Below are 15,731 nucleotides of genomic sequence, written 5' to 3'. Positions count from 1 at the left end.
GCAGCGAGCTCTGGGCTGCAAACAGCCCGGGACAGCATGGGCAGGGAGGTGAATGAGGTTCACTGGGGGCTTCCAAGGCATGGGGAACACAGGACAGGATCCCAGGGCTGTTACCTCTTCTGTCCAGCCCAAGGCAGTCAGAGCCTCTGTTCTTGGGAATTTTCTGACCTGAGAGTGATGAAACCCCAGCCTCCTCCATCAGCTTTCTCTGGTGGGAAACGCTGAGCAAGTGTAGAGGCGAGTCTGGGGCAGCTAAAATTAGCAGCAGCTCTGTGTTTGGCACCCTCAGCACCTCAGCTCCCCTCTCTGTAACGTGGGCAAAGCAGGCTAATCTTCCCCTATCCAAGTGCTTCGAGGTCAATGGATGGGATGTGCTAATTAGATGCTAATTACCCGGTATTTATTTATGATCATTATCACTGTAGCAGGCCTTTAATTCACACCTCCTGTCCTGGATCCCTGCCTGCTGAGTTGTTCCTGGTACAGGCATTTCTCTGGGGGCTGTTTCTTTTGCCAGCCAAAGGCACTGGAAGAACAAAGCCCTTTGTTCCTAGCCCTGCCCAACCACCCAAAACCAGGGCAAGGTCATGGCCAGGATCAGTTGCTGGCCGTTCCAGGGGAGTTGCCACCTCAGTGTCCCCGAGGCAGTGCCTGGTACAAACGGAGCTGACTCCCTTTGGCAAGAGAAATCCATCCCACGAAGTGTCCAGAATGTCTGAAACAGTGAGCAGAGCTTAAAAACCTCCAAGCTCAGCCCTCACACACAGAATGAGGTGGAATAGGGACTGAAGAAGACTTTGAGAGTAAGAGGCTCTCACTTTCCATCCCCCCATAGCCTCAGTGACCAGTTCTTGCTGTCATTCTGTCTGTCCAATCACCCCACATCACTCCAGGTGTCAGGTACCAGGCACAGCCCTCTCTTCATGTTCCCTGCCCGTTCTTGAGGTGCCTCAGTGGCACTGAAGGTGGCTGCACCAGCTGACCTGCACAGGATCTTCTGGGCAGCTCCAGCTCGGGGATTTGGGATTGTCTCTTTTCCTGGTGTGTTTTCAGAGGACTGGCTGGCAGAGGAAGTGGGGGCTGGCAGGATTTCTGGGGTCAGGGTTGGTGTCTGCCTGCCTGTGATCTCAGCTGGTTCCCAAAGGTGCTGGTTGTGGGGTTGAGGTTAAATGAGAGGGAATGAAGAGCTGCCCCACCAGGAGGGATTATCAGCCAACCCCACAGGCCAGGCCTGCACCACATTTAAAAAAAAATAAGAATCCTTTAAGAATTCATGGGATCTGAATATGTTTATCCAGCTCTCCCTAAGGAGCGATTAGGCTGGTGCTGGGGAGGGCTCAGCCCTCCTCGCTCAGCTATTACAGGTACATTTGTTTGGGTCTTGCAGGCAATTTAGGGATTGTCAGTGGACCACGAAACCTCTTTCAAGAGCTGCATGCAATAAATGGAGTTCAATCTAGTGAGCAGCCAGCCTTGGGAGAAAAAAATCACAACACTGATGCAGAGAAAACCCTGCAGCAGCTTTTTCCCCTTCTGTCTCCCTGTTCTCCTCCCTTTTGCCACCCAAAATCTTCCCTCCAGGCCCCAGAAAGGAAGAGTGCAGGGCTGGTTCAGCCCCCTGATGGGGAGGGCAATTTGTTCAGGGGGAGAAGGCTGAATGCTTCCATGAGAGTTATGGTGCATTATAGAGATTGATAAGTGAAAATTTAATATTTTATTCCAGCAATCTGTTCCCATAATAGCTGCTCCTGCCTTGCAGGACCTTTGTCAGTCGCAGGCAAGCCATGTAGTGTGACATGTAACTATTTATTACGGGCGGGTGGGTGACAGAATGAAAAGCTGTGCTTAGGGACTGCAGGTGTGTGGTGCTCCTGCACAGGGAGCTGGCCATGGACATTCACGTGTGTGTGATCCCGATGGACATTCACACCTCTGTGATCCCATTTGTATCCTGCCCATGGACATTCACACCTCTGTGATGCCATTTTCATCCTGGCCATGGACATTCACAAGTGTGATCCCATTTGTATCCTGCCCATGGACATTCACACCTGTGACTCCCAGTTTTCACCCTGGCCATGGAAATGTTTTTCCCAAACCTGCATGCACAGCGATGCCCTGCTGCACAGGGCAGGAATTTCCATGGGGGAATATCCATGGATTTTCTGGGTGCAGCAGAGCACGGGCATGCCCTGTGCAGGAGACATTCACCCACTCGTGCACTGGCCAGAGGAAGCAGAAGGAGAAAGGGAAAAAAATGGCAAATGGGCCTTTGAAGGGAACTGGCAGAGCTGGGGGAGCAGGGAGAGCCTGTGCCAGCAGCTTTGCAGCGCTGGCCTTGGATGTGCTACAGGCTGGGGGGGAGGAAAAGCTGGCAGGGGTTGCTGACCCCCCCTGCTTGGCTTCCAGCAGGGAGTTATTTACACACCAGCAGCGCTCTCGTCCCGGCAAGGTCACTGCAAACAGCCCCTGGGGCTCGCTGGAGCTGCTGCCATGCAGCACCGTGCTCGGGAAAGCCCTTCCTGGGAAGTCCTAAATCCCAAGCCCTGCAGCAGGTGCTCCCAAAGCCAGGCAGATTTAGGTGGGAGGATGCAGGGCTGGGGGGGAACAAAGAGGAGCAAGCCCCGAGGGGGGGGTCTGGCTGATGCTAATCTTCCGGAGTGGCTGTGCCGTCCTGTCTGGTGGCATCTGTGCGGGAGCAGGGCTTGACTGACAGGGGATAGGTGACCTGAGAGAGAGATTAAAACCTAAGACACGTTTGGCATCTGGCCTGAAAGCCGTCACGCTCTGAAACGCCAGTGGCAGCTGCTGAACTGCTGGATTAGTTGCCAGTGGTTTTTCCACCCCCACCCTCCCCGCAGGAACCCCTGGGAGGGAGAGGAAAGCAGGATCCCTTGGAAAGCTGGAGATGGACATGCAGAGGTGCAGGGGGGAGGGAGAAGGTCAGCAGTGCTCTGGGCTTCTCAAATTGCGGCTTTGTCCCGAGGTTTCTCCTTATCTTCCCTCGTGTACATAACTTAACACGGGAGCAAAGTCCTGGGACAATTTGGCGTGGGCTGTTCCGGCAGGGAAAGTTTGTCATCAGCAATCTGGCTCCTGAGCAAACCCTGCAGGGTCATTTCTGTATTTGCTGAGGCCATCTGCAAACTGGGAAGCCCCGTTGTAATTCAGGTTCCTGTTCCTCCCCGGAGCTGCTGTTCACATTGTGTGGATGTTTAGTTTTTCCAAGGTAGAAGGAAATCCAGATTCTTCCTCTGGAAGAGCTTGGGCTGACACATGTCCAACAGCTAATTCCTCATGGAGTTTGACATTTTCTTCAGTGCCTGTGGCTACAGGGAGAATTTGGGCTGGTGCTGGCTTTTCCCTTGGTCCTTAGGATTGAGGGGAAAAGGAGGGTAAAGGGCCTTAAAGGAAAAACATGTCCACAGGAAGTAGTCTTTTAAAATATCCCAGCAGATGAGCAGAAGAGCTTTTGAAAGCTGATTTCCCGTGGATCTGCATATCACAGAAGAATTACTGGGCATCTAAAAATACCCTTTTTCTGATCTGGGCCCTTCCTGCCCCTGGGAGCAGCCTCCTGTTCCTCTGGGCTCTCTGATGTCTAATGAGGTTTAGCTCCCACCTCTGCCAAGGATCCCACTCCAGCCGTCTCCAGGAGCTTTCTGATAGGGATAATTTCAGCTCTTTCTGTTGCATAGCACTAAAATTGGCCAGCAGGTTCAAAAAAGCAGCAGATAAAGGATTGATGGACAGGTGAGATGATTTGCATGCGCCTCATTTTTGTTGGAAAACAGCCATTAAGATGGGAATTTTTAAAAACCTGTGCTTTTGAAGCCACTCTTGCGATGGGGATGGTTTGGGGAAGTTTGTGGCCTCACAGCTGAGCCCTGTGGTGCTGCAGGAAGAGGGCAAGAAATGCCTGGAGCCTCTCAAAGGGATCAAAGAGAACCTGTGGGCTGGGCCAGGTGCCCGGGGTGACCTCCTGTCCCCCTGCTCTCCCAGCTGCTGTCCCAGAGGTCTGGCTGCTGGCACAGGGACAGGAAGCTGGGCTGAATGTAACAGCTGGCAGAGCCGGGCACGGGCAGATAGTGTTGCTGCTTTAATTCCTATTCATACAGCACTCCCTCTTTTTATAAGGGCTGGGGGGTGGCAGGCGGGGGGAGGCTTTTCATGCTGGCATTAAAGCCTGGCTTGTTCCCCCTCCCTCGGCTCCACTGTCTCCTGTTTCTCCAGGCCGCTTTTCACAGCGCCTTTAATTCTCTCCAGACTCTTCCTAATGGATTTTTCACACGGGGGCCCCGAGCACGCTCAGGCATCGCACCGGTTTCCAGAGATTTCACGCCCCCCTTGGACACAAAAAACAGGGGATCCTTTTCCCACACTTCCCCCTCTCTCCTTGGTGCTGCTCTGCTTGCACCCCGGATTCAGAACGGGCTGGGCAGAGGGCTGGATCCCAGTCTGTGGGATTGGCAGGGCTGGTTAATGGAGCTGGATGTGGGGCCAGGTGACAGCGAGGTGACAGCGAGGCACTGTCACAGGGCACGGGGGAGGGTCGCAGCAGTGCCCACCCTGCTCCATCAGAGCCGGTCTGTGCCGCCATCCAGTGGCAGTGCCGGGCTCTGGGGTGGCTGGACCCCTCCTCCCCGGACACTGACCCACCCCAAGGTCACCCCCCCACACCCCAGAGCCCCCCTTGTCCGGCTCCGGAGGGAGGATGAGGAGGGAGGAAGCTCTGAGGGTGATTTGGGGCTGCTGGTGTGTGGTGCTCCTGTCTTTCTTTCTTTCTCCCTTCCCACAGTCTGGGTTTGTCTTCTCTGGCAGGGGACACGGTGAGGAGGATGGGGATGGGAGGAGGGGAGAAAATAGTTCCTTGTCTGAGCAAGGTGTGAAATCCACCAGTGATGGATGGATGGATGGATGGATGGATGGATGGATGGATGGATGGATGGATGGATGGATGTGTTCCTGCTCATGTCCATGGCGTTGGCAGTGCCAGGGGGGTGGAACAGGGGTGGCGAGGGCAGGGAAAAAATAAATATCTCCTGAAAAAGGTAGGAAAACATCCCCTCTTTCTCTTCACACATCCAACCTGGACTGTTAATGAGGCTTTTAGCAGGAAAGTGGGCCAAGCTCCTTTAGAAATCAGGCACAGACTTCCCCTCTCAGATCTGCTCTCCAGAGCTGGGGGGCAGAGGGATAGGTGTTGTCTGAGGGAGCTGCACACCACGTCTGGGGCTTTTCAGGGTGGCATTTGGGAACTGTGGGGCCATGCACAGAGTCAGCCTTGCTGTAGGGAACAGCAGGGTGTGAGGAGGCTTCAGAGCTGTGAGAATATGAAGGATCGAGCTCCTGGGGCCTGAGCCAGCTTGTTGGGCTTTCCCTGCTCCCACTCAGCCTCCAGGTGCTCCCCTGCTTCGTGCACAGCTTTGGGAATTGGGCACCACAGAGGCTGCACAGCGAGGAGCAGCCCCGGGGCGGTGGCTTGGGCAGGGGTGGAGGGAATGGTCTGGATGTTGTGTGGTTGAAGCTGAGCCCTCAGCAGGCAGCACCACGAGGGGATGGACGTGACTGTCCCTGCAGAGAGGCTCTGCATTAACCAGCTGGCTGGGACAGGCTTTCTCTTGATGCAACATGTGGCTTTGGCTTTCTGCAACCCAGCCCCGGCTCCCGTGCTGCCAGACATGGCCTTGCTGCTTCTCTAAGGGTGTTTTGGGGGAAAAAAAAACTCCCTCCTGCCTGCATGGCATCTTGCTCCTCATTCTGGCTGCAGCAGGGACCCTCCATCTGTCCCCCAGCCCACTCTGCCCCGTGGGCTGCTCCCTGTGTGGGTTCAGCCCCAGGAGCCTTCGCTCCAGGCGAGTCAGCAGTGCAGAAAGCAAGACACTGTTGTGGGGTTGATGTTTCAGGAGAGGCAGGAATTAATCATCTTCTAGGCACAAAAAAAAAAAAAAAAAAAAACCAAAATATTTATGGCTCAGGCCAGCAATTGCTCGAATTCAGTGCCCTTGTCCAAAACCTGCAGCTGTTGCAGTGCCTTCACTTTTCTCCCCTCTCCCTCAGTGGCTGGGCTAAGCAGGGATGTGAGGGGGGGTAGGCAGCACTCACTGCCTCCCATCCCTTTGGAATCTGCTGCCCTTGAGCCCCTGTTTCCCCACCACCCCACCCTGGCTGTGCTCAGGGATGCTGAGTTTGACAAGGGGCATTAACCAGGTGCCTGCTGCCTAAACTGGGGGCAGGTGAAGGGCTGGGACACCCATGTGGTGTTTAATGCATGCTGGACACAGGGGTTCAACAGGCTCTGAGCTTGGCCAAGGGCTGTAACTGAGCCCTGGAAGGTTGATTGAAGTCCTGGCTCAAACTTTATCTGTGCCAAAGTGTAGGTGTTGAACTGCATGAAAGAGAAGAGAGCTGCTTTCTCATCTCTTTCCTCTGCCTCTTTTTGAGTTATTTATTTTATTTTTTTTTAAATAGGTCAGGGTAAGCGTAGGAGCGAGATTAGCAGGAGGAGTGGCACTGTGCTGGCCAGGGAAGGGAAAGAAGCAGTGGGAGGGCTGTGTCCTTGTGCTGCAGGGTCGGCACAAGGGGTCAGGAGCCAGCAGGACTCTGAGCAGCTCTGTGCAGCCACAGGGCAGCTGTGGGTGGCTGGGTGGGGGATCACAAGGCTCTGCTGCTTCTGATCCAGGGCTGCAGAGCTGATGGGTGCAGTGTAGCACCTCTGAGTAGCTCAGTGCCCACCCTCAGCTGAGGTCTGGGCTCTCGCTCCCTGCCTGGAGCACTCTCTGGGAAACTGGAACTGGAATTCTGTCAGCTGGTAAAACGGAGCGCGTCCGGACTCAAGACACGGGGCTGGTGGGATCTGAGCGCACCTGGAGACACCAGGAGGGCTGGGGAGGGGAAATCACTGCTTCCAGCCTGCTGGGCTCCTGCATGAGGCTTGGCCAGCTTGGCACGGCACCTTCCCCTTGCTGAGGCAGAGCTGACCCCTGTGAGGACGCCCCTCTTCCCCTTTCCCCAGTTTTTCCCTTCCCTGTTCCTTACCCTCATCTTCCCACCCCCTCACCCCCCGCCCCAAACTGGCAATGAGAGCATGGAGGGAGGGCGCGTTTCCGCATGGTTTGACACTGTTCCCCCTTCCATCTGTCTTTTCCTACCCAGAATTTCCCTACACCCCGTCTCCAATCGATGATCACAAATCCATGGTGCAGCCGAACATCCCCACACCGGTGATTGGGGGCATAGTGGGAGGCGTCTCGCTGGTCCTGCTGGTGGCCGTGGTGCTCTTTGTGGTGCTCCGGCGCCGGCGGCACACCTTCAAGGGTGACTACAGCACAAAGAAGCACGTGTACGGCAACGGCTACAGCAAGGCCGGCATCCCTCAGCACCACCCCCCCATGGCCCAGAACCTCCAGTACCCCGACGACTCGGACGACGAGAAGAAGCCGGGCCCCTTGGGAGGCAGCACCTACGAGGACGAGGATGAGGATGCAGGAGGAGAGCGCAAGCTGGGCGGCCCCAAAGCCTACGAGGAGGATGCCAAGAGGCCTTACTTCACCGTCGACGAGGGCGAGGCCCACCCCGAACCTTACGACGAGAGGACACTCGGCTTCCAGTACGACCCCGAGCAGCTCGACCTGGCCGAGAACATGGTGTCGCAGAACGACGGGTCTTTTATTTCCAAAAAGGAGTGGTACGTGTAGCTCCATGCCCCCGTGCTACACTCACACACTCACACACACACACACACAAACACGCTGGCGAGCGATGCCCTCCCTCCCCTGCATCCCTCCGAGCACACCCACGCACGCCCCGGCCCCGCACAGACTTTTTGGATGCTCCCAGCAGGATGGGGCTGGGGGCAGGCGGGGAGGGAGGGCGGCTTTGCTTACGGATCCTTTGTTTTTTGTTTTTTCTGGGGGGGGAGGCGGGGCTCGTGCGGGAGGGCGGGAGGTCGGGTAATTATTTTCTCTCGGTTTTGGTTTGGCTTTTTAATTTCTCTCTTCGACGACTTTCGTCCCCTTCTGTGGTGTTCGTATTGGTCGGTGGCTTAGGTGTTTTACTCTTTGCTTTAACGACTGTTGCCCAGCCTGTATATTACACTCTGTTTGTGTCTTCATGTCTCAGAGTGCCCTTCCCTCCCCGAGGCTTCCTCCTCCCACTCCCCCCCCCCGAAACACTGGAAATTTGTTTGTATGTTGTCTTCTTTGTTTGTTTTTTAACCCTGGGAGGGGGGCAGGTGGGCTGTCCGTAGGACAGAGGCCAGGAGAGTTTTATGGCAATGGAAACATAGGTGCCATTATCAGGTGAATGGATTTTGGGGTTTTTTTTCCCCCAATATTTTTTTTTTTTTTTAATCTTTTTTGGTGGGGTCTGGGTGACATTCCCATTGCCTGCTGCACACCTGGAGAGAACCACACACAGTTTTTAATGACTCAATAAAAGGAAAATGAGGAGAAAGGGGGGAAAAAAAAGCCCTAAACCAAACCCCAGGTGCAGGGGCTGATAGCAGAGCAGGGAAACAAAACTGCCATTTTCCTCCCACAATTTATTATTGCCTGGCTTTTCATTTTTCTGTCTTTGTTTGAGTGTTCTTTTAAAAGAAAGAAAAGGAGTATTTATTGGTGACATTTTTCCCCCTGTGATGGCTCAGAGAAAGGCTGGCTCTTTTTGTTCTTGTTGCTGTTGTTGTCACTGGTACCAGCCACAGAGCAGTTCACTGGGGCACATCCACTGGGGAAGGGACCAACTGAGGACACTTTGCTTCCACACATTCACTGCCTTCAGCTCTGCTCTGCACACCCAGGCAGGGCAGGACCAGCCCCTGAGTTTTATTTTATTATACCACTAAGACTTAATTGTCATGTGTTTACACTTTATTTTTTATTCTGGTCAGAGCAGGGGGGTGCTTTTCTCTCTCTCTCTCTCTCTCTCTCCTAGCAACAACCCCGTGGCTGCACCACGTAGCTGGCATTGATTGCCACTTTTCCGATATCACATCCTCTCCTGAGCACAGGCTTGGCAGACAGGGTAGGAGGGATTGAGCCTGGGGTATTGATCTCGCCCTCCTTGCCTTGAGCCACGGCGGTGTGCTGGGGAGGTTTGGATTGCTGCTATCTCTGCTCTGTGAATAAATGGGATTCCAGACTTCAGGGCCCTCTGTCTCACACCGACCATCTCCAGATTAGGTTCACTGGGTTGGGGCTTATTTTTCTTCTTGTGGGTTATAATTTTTTTTTTTTTTAATTTGATGTATAAATAAATCTTTTGTTTGAAAAGAAATCCCCAGTTTTCTGAGCTGTATTATCATGCACATCTAAAAATAGCAGGACTAATTCTCCTCCTGCCTTACCTGCTGGGTTTTGTTCCACAGCGGTTATCCTGCTGCAAAAAGGGAGGAGGGTGGAGAGGCAGAGCCACACAGATGAGTCAAGGTCAGAGCTCTGATCCAGGCGGCCTCCAAAGCTTTCCTTTCCCTCGAGGTGCTCGGTGCAGACCACAGGGAGCTCAGCCTGAGCCATCCCCAGTGTGCTCTGATTGCATTAGTGGGGTACAATCCAATTGTAGGGCTGTAATCTCTCTGCTGTTCCTGCCAGCCCCTCAGGCTTCCTGGCTTCTGGCACGACAGCCACACGCCCCAGGAAAGCTGCTTTGTGTCCTCTCAGAGCCAGGGCAGACAGAGATTCCCTCGGGATCCCTCAGGCTGAACCATCCCAGCTCTGTCCACTGCCACCAGGAGCACCCTGCTAGCAAGAAAGCCCCAATAAAGGAAATGAAACCTCTTAACATCTCTCCAAATCTCAGATTACCAATGATTAGGGGTGGGAATGACTTCCCTCCAGTGCCTTGGGAGAGCAGCACACACAGGGCTTTGATTCCCCCGAAGGGAGAGCCTGTAATCTGGATCAGGGCACAGTGTGTGGTGCAGGGGGAATTCCCAACAAAGTCCATCTCTGGAGTGAATAATCCTTTTGATCTGAATGCCACAGCCAGGCTGGGAACAGGATGGTGACAGTGCCTCCAACACCAAACTCTGGGGAGGCATCAGAAGGCACCGAGTGAGATCAGTGGCACAGACCCTGCCCTGCAGATTTCCCCCAGCACAGGTACACCCTGTCAGGAGGTGCCTTTGGAAAACAATCTTCCATAAAATCTGCAGGGTCCAGCAGTGATTTGTCACCTTCAGGTCACTGCTCAGGTCTGGCAAATTCCCCCAGCTCTGTGTCCTAAAGGAGCAAAGGCTGGCAAGTGGGGCAGAAGGGCCTGGGGGAGATCAGGGCTGTTCCCAAGTTTGGGGATGACCAAAGGAACACCAAGAAATCTGCTTTGGGAGTTATTTTGCCTCTGAAGGTGTCATTTTTGGAGCTGCAGCCTCCTTGGCTTATTTATTGCCCATTCACACACTGTCCACTGAGTGAGGGCTCAAAAACCCAGGGAAAGGAAAGGAGAGACTGGAGCAATGTGGAATTTCCAAGCTAGAGCCTGTACAAAATTCCCTTCCTGCTGCAGCACTTTTTCCTGCCCTTTTTGCACCAGCCCAAATTTAGCTCAGCCACTTACCTCCTCAGAGTGGTTCAGAAAAGGGGTCAAATGACCATTTTTCATCCAGAACCTGGAGTGGAAGATCCTTAGCCAGCATTGCCCGGCACAGCAGCGAGGCACCCTGCGAGTTCAAGGTTCAGTGCTGCATTTCTCTCATCCTTGAGCTCTTCAGCATTGCTCCCCTGGTGCAATTATCACCACAGCCACGGAGAAATGCCACCTCTGTGCTGTCATTTGCTCCTTGCTGTCCTTTGCAGGGTCAGCTAGATGGCCAAGAGACTCTTGGGGTGGTAATTAGCCAAGTGATTAGCCATTAATCCATAGCAAGGTGGAAGGAAAAAGAAGTGTGGGGGAAGAAAATCAGATTGATGCTTCATCCGAGAGCTGGTTTGGTCCAGTAATAGCATCCCTGCCTTCTCTGGGTTAAACTGCTCTGAGGGGAACCCTTGGAGGGAACTAATGAGTTTTTCCAGCACCATCAAGCAGAAGGTGGTACCTGATCCTGCCGGGGTGAGCTCAGGAGAGAGGCCAAAGGGAGGAACCACGTGCAGGGCCTGCCAGGGCAGCTCTTGGCTCGGCGGATGGTGTCACCTGTCCCTTGGTGCCCCAATTCCCCGCAGTGGGCAGGTTCTGGGTCACACATCAGCTCACAGGCTGGGTCCCTCCGGCTGCCTCAAGTGAAAAATCCCCGCTTCTCCCACCCCGCTTCCATCAGAGGTGCTGAGGAGGTGGGAAATACCCCCAGGACCCGGCAAAGAGCCAGTGGCAGCTCCCAGTTGGGTGAGGGAAGCTGTCCCCTCTCCTCCCCTCCAGCTCGGTGCTAGGGAGCTGCTGCTGCTCTCCGGGAAATGTCCCATTTCACACCAGTCCCGAGCTGCTGTGGTCCCCTGGCTGGCAGTGCCTCATCACCTCCCTGGGCTGGGCTCTGCCAGGGAGCACAGACACCAGCCTGGTGCTTCTCCCTTTCCCAAACCCTCATCCTGGATGGCAAAGCTTGTGCTACCTCAGGGTGGGTGGGGAAGCAGTGAGAGAGAGGACAGTGACTCAAAATTCAGGTGAATTTGGGCCAATCCCCCCTGTTTCCTTCCCGGTGTGAATTCAGGGAGCTGTGCAAGCAAACAGATCGCAACCCACAACGAGCCTGTGCTTTATGCACAAAGACACCCTGCTGGGGCTTTTCTCTAGTTTTATTCATTGCAATTCACCCTAGTGATGTTATTTTCCCTTATTTAATTACCAGGTTTGTTGGGTTTTTTTCCCCTGTTAAATTATTTTCATTCAAGCAGGGGAGGAAAAAAAAAAACCAAAAAAAAAGAAAAAAACAACCTGAAGATTTCCTCATGAAATAAATCAACGAACTGAGATGGTTGCACCAAATTGATTGCAAAGACATGAGGGACAAAGGGAACCATTTTCCTGATGTTGAGTCAAAAAGAAACACAACAACAGTTCAGCAAAAATCGCGGAGGGTTAGGGAGAGAGAGATTCCAAAGATTGATTTTGAGGCAATTAGAGAAGGGAGTGTGATTGGAAGGGGGGCTGCTGCTCTGCTGGGTGCTTCCTTCTGCACACACACACACACATACACACACACAGATCTTTGGGGTCTGGGTACCAGAGTAAATGGAGGGGAAAACCCCATTGCCCTTGTGGGGGTCAGATGTGTCATTCCTGCAGGCTCTGAGGTTTCCGATGTGGGAACAAGGGGATCCCAGGCTGCCAGAGGGTTAAAATCCACTTTTAAGTTTCCACTGTGGGTCTGTGCAGGCTGTGGGGACAGGGGACACTGCCAGCCTGTTCTTTATTGATGAGGTGTGAAACAGCACCTCGGCTTCCCCACCCTGCCCTCCTTCCACCCCTTCATCCCCAGGGAAATTGCTGCCAGTTTGAGCTTTTCCTTGGGATGAGCAGGGGAATCCTTGGGACAGGGGAGGGTGTGAAGCCCTTGGGTCCTTCCCATCAGTCCCGAACTCACCCCGGAGTGGGGACCGAGGGCAGGGGGGCTCAGCCCATCAGCAAGGGAAGGAAAGGCAAGCCCCAGCGAGAGGCTGAGCTTGGCTTTGGGAGCAGGGGATGGTCCGTGTGTGATTCCCTGGGCTGAATGGAAGGAGCTCACCGAGTCACATCCTCCGCTGGCAGACGCTGCTGTTGGTGGAGGGACTCTCGTTGAGCATCTGGATTTCCTTTTCTTTGGCCTTTCTCTTTTTTTAAAACATGATTCCTCAGCTCCAGTGAGTTTATCTCTCTTTTTTTTCATCCTCTGTCTGTAATGATCATTGTGGAATTAAAACTGCAGACAAACAAACAAAACAACCCCAACCCCACTTTTTTTTTTTTCTTTTATTTCTTTGGGTTTTTTTCTTTTTTATTTTGTAATCTGTGTTGTAAGTGCTTTTGTAAAAAATAAAAAATAAAAATAATGTAATGGACTTTTATGATTTTGTTTTTTTTATTTTTTATTTTGTTTTGGTTTGTTTTCCATCCTTGGTAATTTGTTCATTTTGAATCCTGGGGTGGGGGAGGTATTTTCATGGTTATAATTTGTGTGGGTGGGGTGTTGCATCACCCTTCCTTTTACTTGTATAAAAAACCGATAGTGGCTGAGCTGTGGAAAAAAAAAATGTACTTTTTTATAAATAAAGAATTTTAAAAAAAAAGAGACTTTCTCTTTCTTTTTGGTGCATCCAAACTGCGTCGTCATGCACTCAGTGACTGGAGCTGTGAGGGGAGTCCCAGCAGCAGGAATGGCACCTGTTTTCCAATGGTTGGAAATATCCCAGGATAAGCAGTATCTTTCAGAAATTCCAATTATTTGTATTTTGGGAGCTGCTTGCAGGTGAAGGCTGAAGGTAAAGGGTTAAAAGCTCTCCAAAACAACAACGAGCTGGAGAAGGTGGACTGGGAATGACTGGGTTTGCCACTGGCATCGTGGTTTTGTGTGGAATTCTTGGACAGCAGATCCAGACCAGGCTAAAGGAGGCTGGGAGCGCTTCCCTTTGTTGATGTAAACAGTGAAATTCCTTGGCTGAGGCCCAAAGTCAACCTGAGCTTAAAAATAAATGGCTAGAAAAACACAGGGCAGAAAATCCATCCAAAAAATCTGTGAAAAGTTAGGACAAGTGCCTGTGGCTGAGGAAGTTCTCACTGCTGGCTGCAGCAGGTGGGACAGGCTATTGGAAAAATGTCAATATTTCCCTAGAAATGTGGAATTAGCTGGTGTCAGGGCCAGCACACAGGGACACTGGAGGATGTTTATAGTGCCACACATGCCTGCCATGGCAATGGTGCTTCAAAAGCCTCTGCAGACTCAGGGGTGATCAGGGTGAGCTCAGGGTGTATCCCCATGACCCTGTCCCTGTCCCTGTCCCTGTCCCTGTCCCTGTCCTTGCCTTGGGAAGGACACTTTGCCTCTTCTTTCCCCAGCTCCTGGCTGCAAACAGAGGAAGCCTTGTTCCCAAAGATCAAGGCCAGGCTTTTGCCAGGGAGGGAGAGACAAGGCAGGCAGGAGATCAGAGGGAACGTTCGTGCTGTCCTTGCACTGATAGCAGCAGTTCCTCTGGGAGAGTGGGATGCTCCCTGGGAAGGGGTTTTTGCACCCAACTTCAGCACGTGGGTGATGAGCTGGAGGCCAGAACCTAAATCTGACCCAAATCCCAGCGCTCCCCAGCAGAGAGGGAGAGGGATGCTGACCCAAATTTGGATTTGAGCCGTTCTCCCTGAGCTGGAAGGAGAGTGGGATGGTCAGGATTAGGCTGGGAAGGTGTGGTTTGGACCCTGGGGCTTGTGGCAGGGCAGCACGCCCTGGTACCAGGCTGGTGATCTGTGCAGCCTGGCAGGAGGATCCTCCCAGCTCCTGTGCTCACAGGGCCAGGTCTCAGTCATTCTGATTTGGGAGGGATTACAGACAGCCCAGGGAATGCTTTCCTCATGAAAGAGGAGGAGAAGCCAGGCTTCAAGGTGACCAAGGGGACTTGTGACCACTCTGGACTGTGTCTATTTCATTTTCACTCTCATTTCCCCCTGCTGGCCATGGCAGCTGCTGGAAGAGCAACTTTCCTTCAGCAGTGACCACGGATTCTACAGCACCAGCTCCCAGCAGCTGCCTCAGCCACTTCAGCCAAGTCTGGGGGTGGGGAGGGACAAAAGGAGCACTGGAGAGTTGGGAAGAAGGACAGGAGGGGCTGTCTTGGCTGGGATGAACCCCTGGGAAATGCTGCTCTGGTTTCCCAGGCCAGGCCTTAAGAGTTTGGCGATGATGGATAAAACCCATGGCCTGGGGCCTCTCCTCAGCAGCTCGGGTTGCAGAGGGTGAAGGGAGCAGGAACAGCCCCCCATGCAGTGCCCACAAGGATTGGGTTTCTTTGGAACCAAACAGAAACACGTTGGGGGTGGGATTGTGCCTGCAGCCCATGGAAAAATGGCAGCGTGGCTCAGATCCCTTCTCCCAGGCACAGATCTTGGATCCTTTCTCCCTTGGATCCCCTGTCCCTGGTGGAGGTGCAGAGCCAGGTTTCCATCCTGTGCATCCCATATCAGCTTTCCTGGCTACAACGGGGTTTTATGTCTGCTCAGACAAAGGAGTTGGAGTAGGATTTGTGGTGAGATGCAGCCCAGGGTAATCAGGGAATTTCCAGGGAACCTGCCCGATATCCCTGCAGCAGGCACCTGGAATTAACACCTTGCACAACACCCAAACCCAGGGGGATCTCCCAGGGAATCAGAATCAGAACTGGAAGTGCAGGAGCCAAAGGGCTGCAGCAGACAGAGGAGAGGGTGGGGACTGGGAGATGTTAAACCAGTGAGGGGGCACTGGAAACAGGTCAGGTGGCTGAAAAATGTTCCTTCAATCCCAAATTCCTTGTGAGGTGAGAGGCAAGTCCTGCTCCAGCTCAGCTCAGAGCACCCAAGGTCACACACAGCCCATTAAATCTCCTCCAGCTACTGCTGGATAAATGGAACCAAGAGAAACCCACAGTGCAGGATGAATTACTTGTAGCAACAAATATGTTTGATTAGGGCTGGGTTTTGTTTTTTGTTTTTTTTTCACTTTCAAATGATTTGCAATCTCGAGTTTGATTTGTATGAACATATTTGTTGGAGGAAATTGCTTTATGCAAATGGATTCCAGCTGAGGGACCTGTGACACCAAAAGTGCTGTTGAGCCTCAGATGCCCTCAGTGGTGCCTGGCAGAAGG

At 53.0% G+C, this 15,731-nt stretch overlaps 1 protein-coding gene across 1 annotated transcript in view; it reads left to right on the top strand.

Annotated features, from left to right (window-relative positions):
• LOC107214419 (nectin-1-like) overlaps positions 1–12,768 on the top strand; it is a 56,721-nt gene extending 43,953 nt beyond the window's left edge. Inside the window, exon 6 of the mRNA XM_015649819.2 lies at positions 7,156–12,768. Coding sequence (XP_015505305.1) covers positions 7,156–7,697 — 542 coding nt within the window. The 3' untranslated portion in view covers positions 7,698–12,768. The remainder of the gene's footprint in view (positions 1–7,155) is intronic.
• The last annotated feature ends 2,963 nt before the right edge of the window (positions 12,769–15,731 follow it).

Source organism: Parus major, chromosome 24 (genome assembly GCF_001522545.3).
Source record: "Parus major isolate Abel chromosome 24, Parus_major1.1, whole genome shotgun sequence".
Taxonomy (NCBI): domain Eukaryota; kingdom Metazoa; phylum Chordata; class Aves; order Passeriformes; family Paridae; genus Parus; species Parus major.
This window is presented reverse-complemented; position numbering and strand designations above follow the sequence as displayed.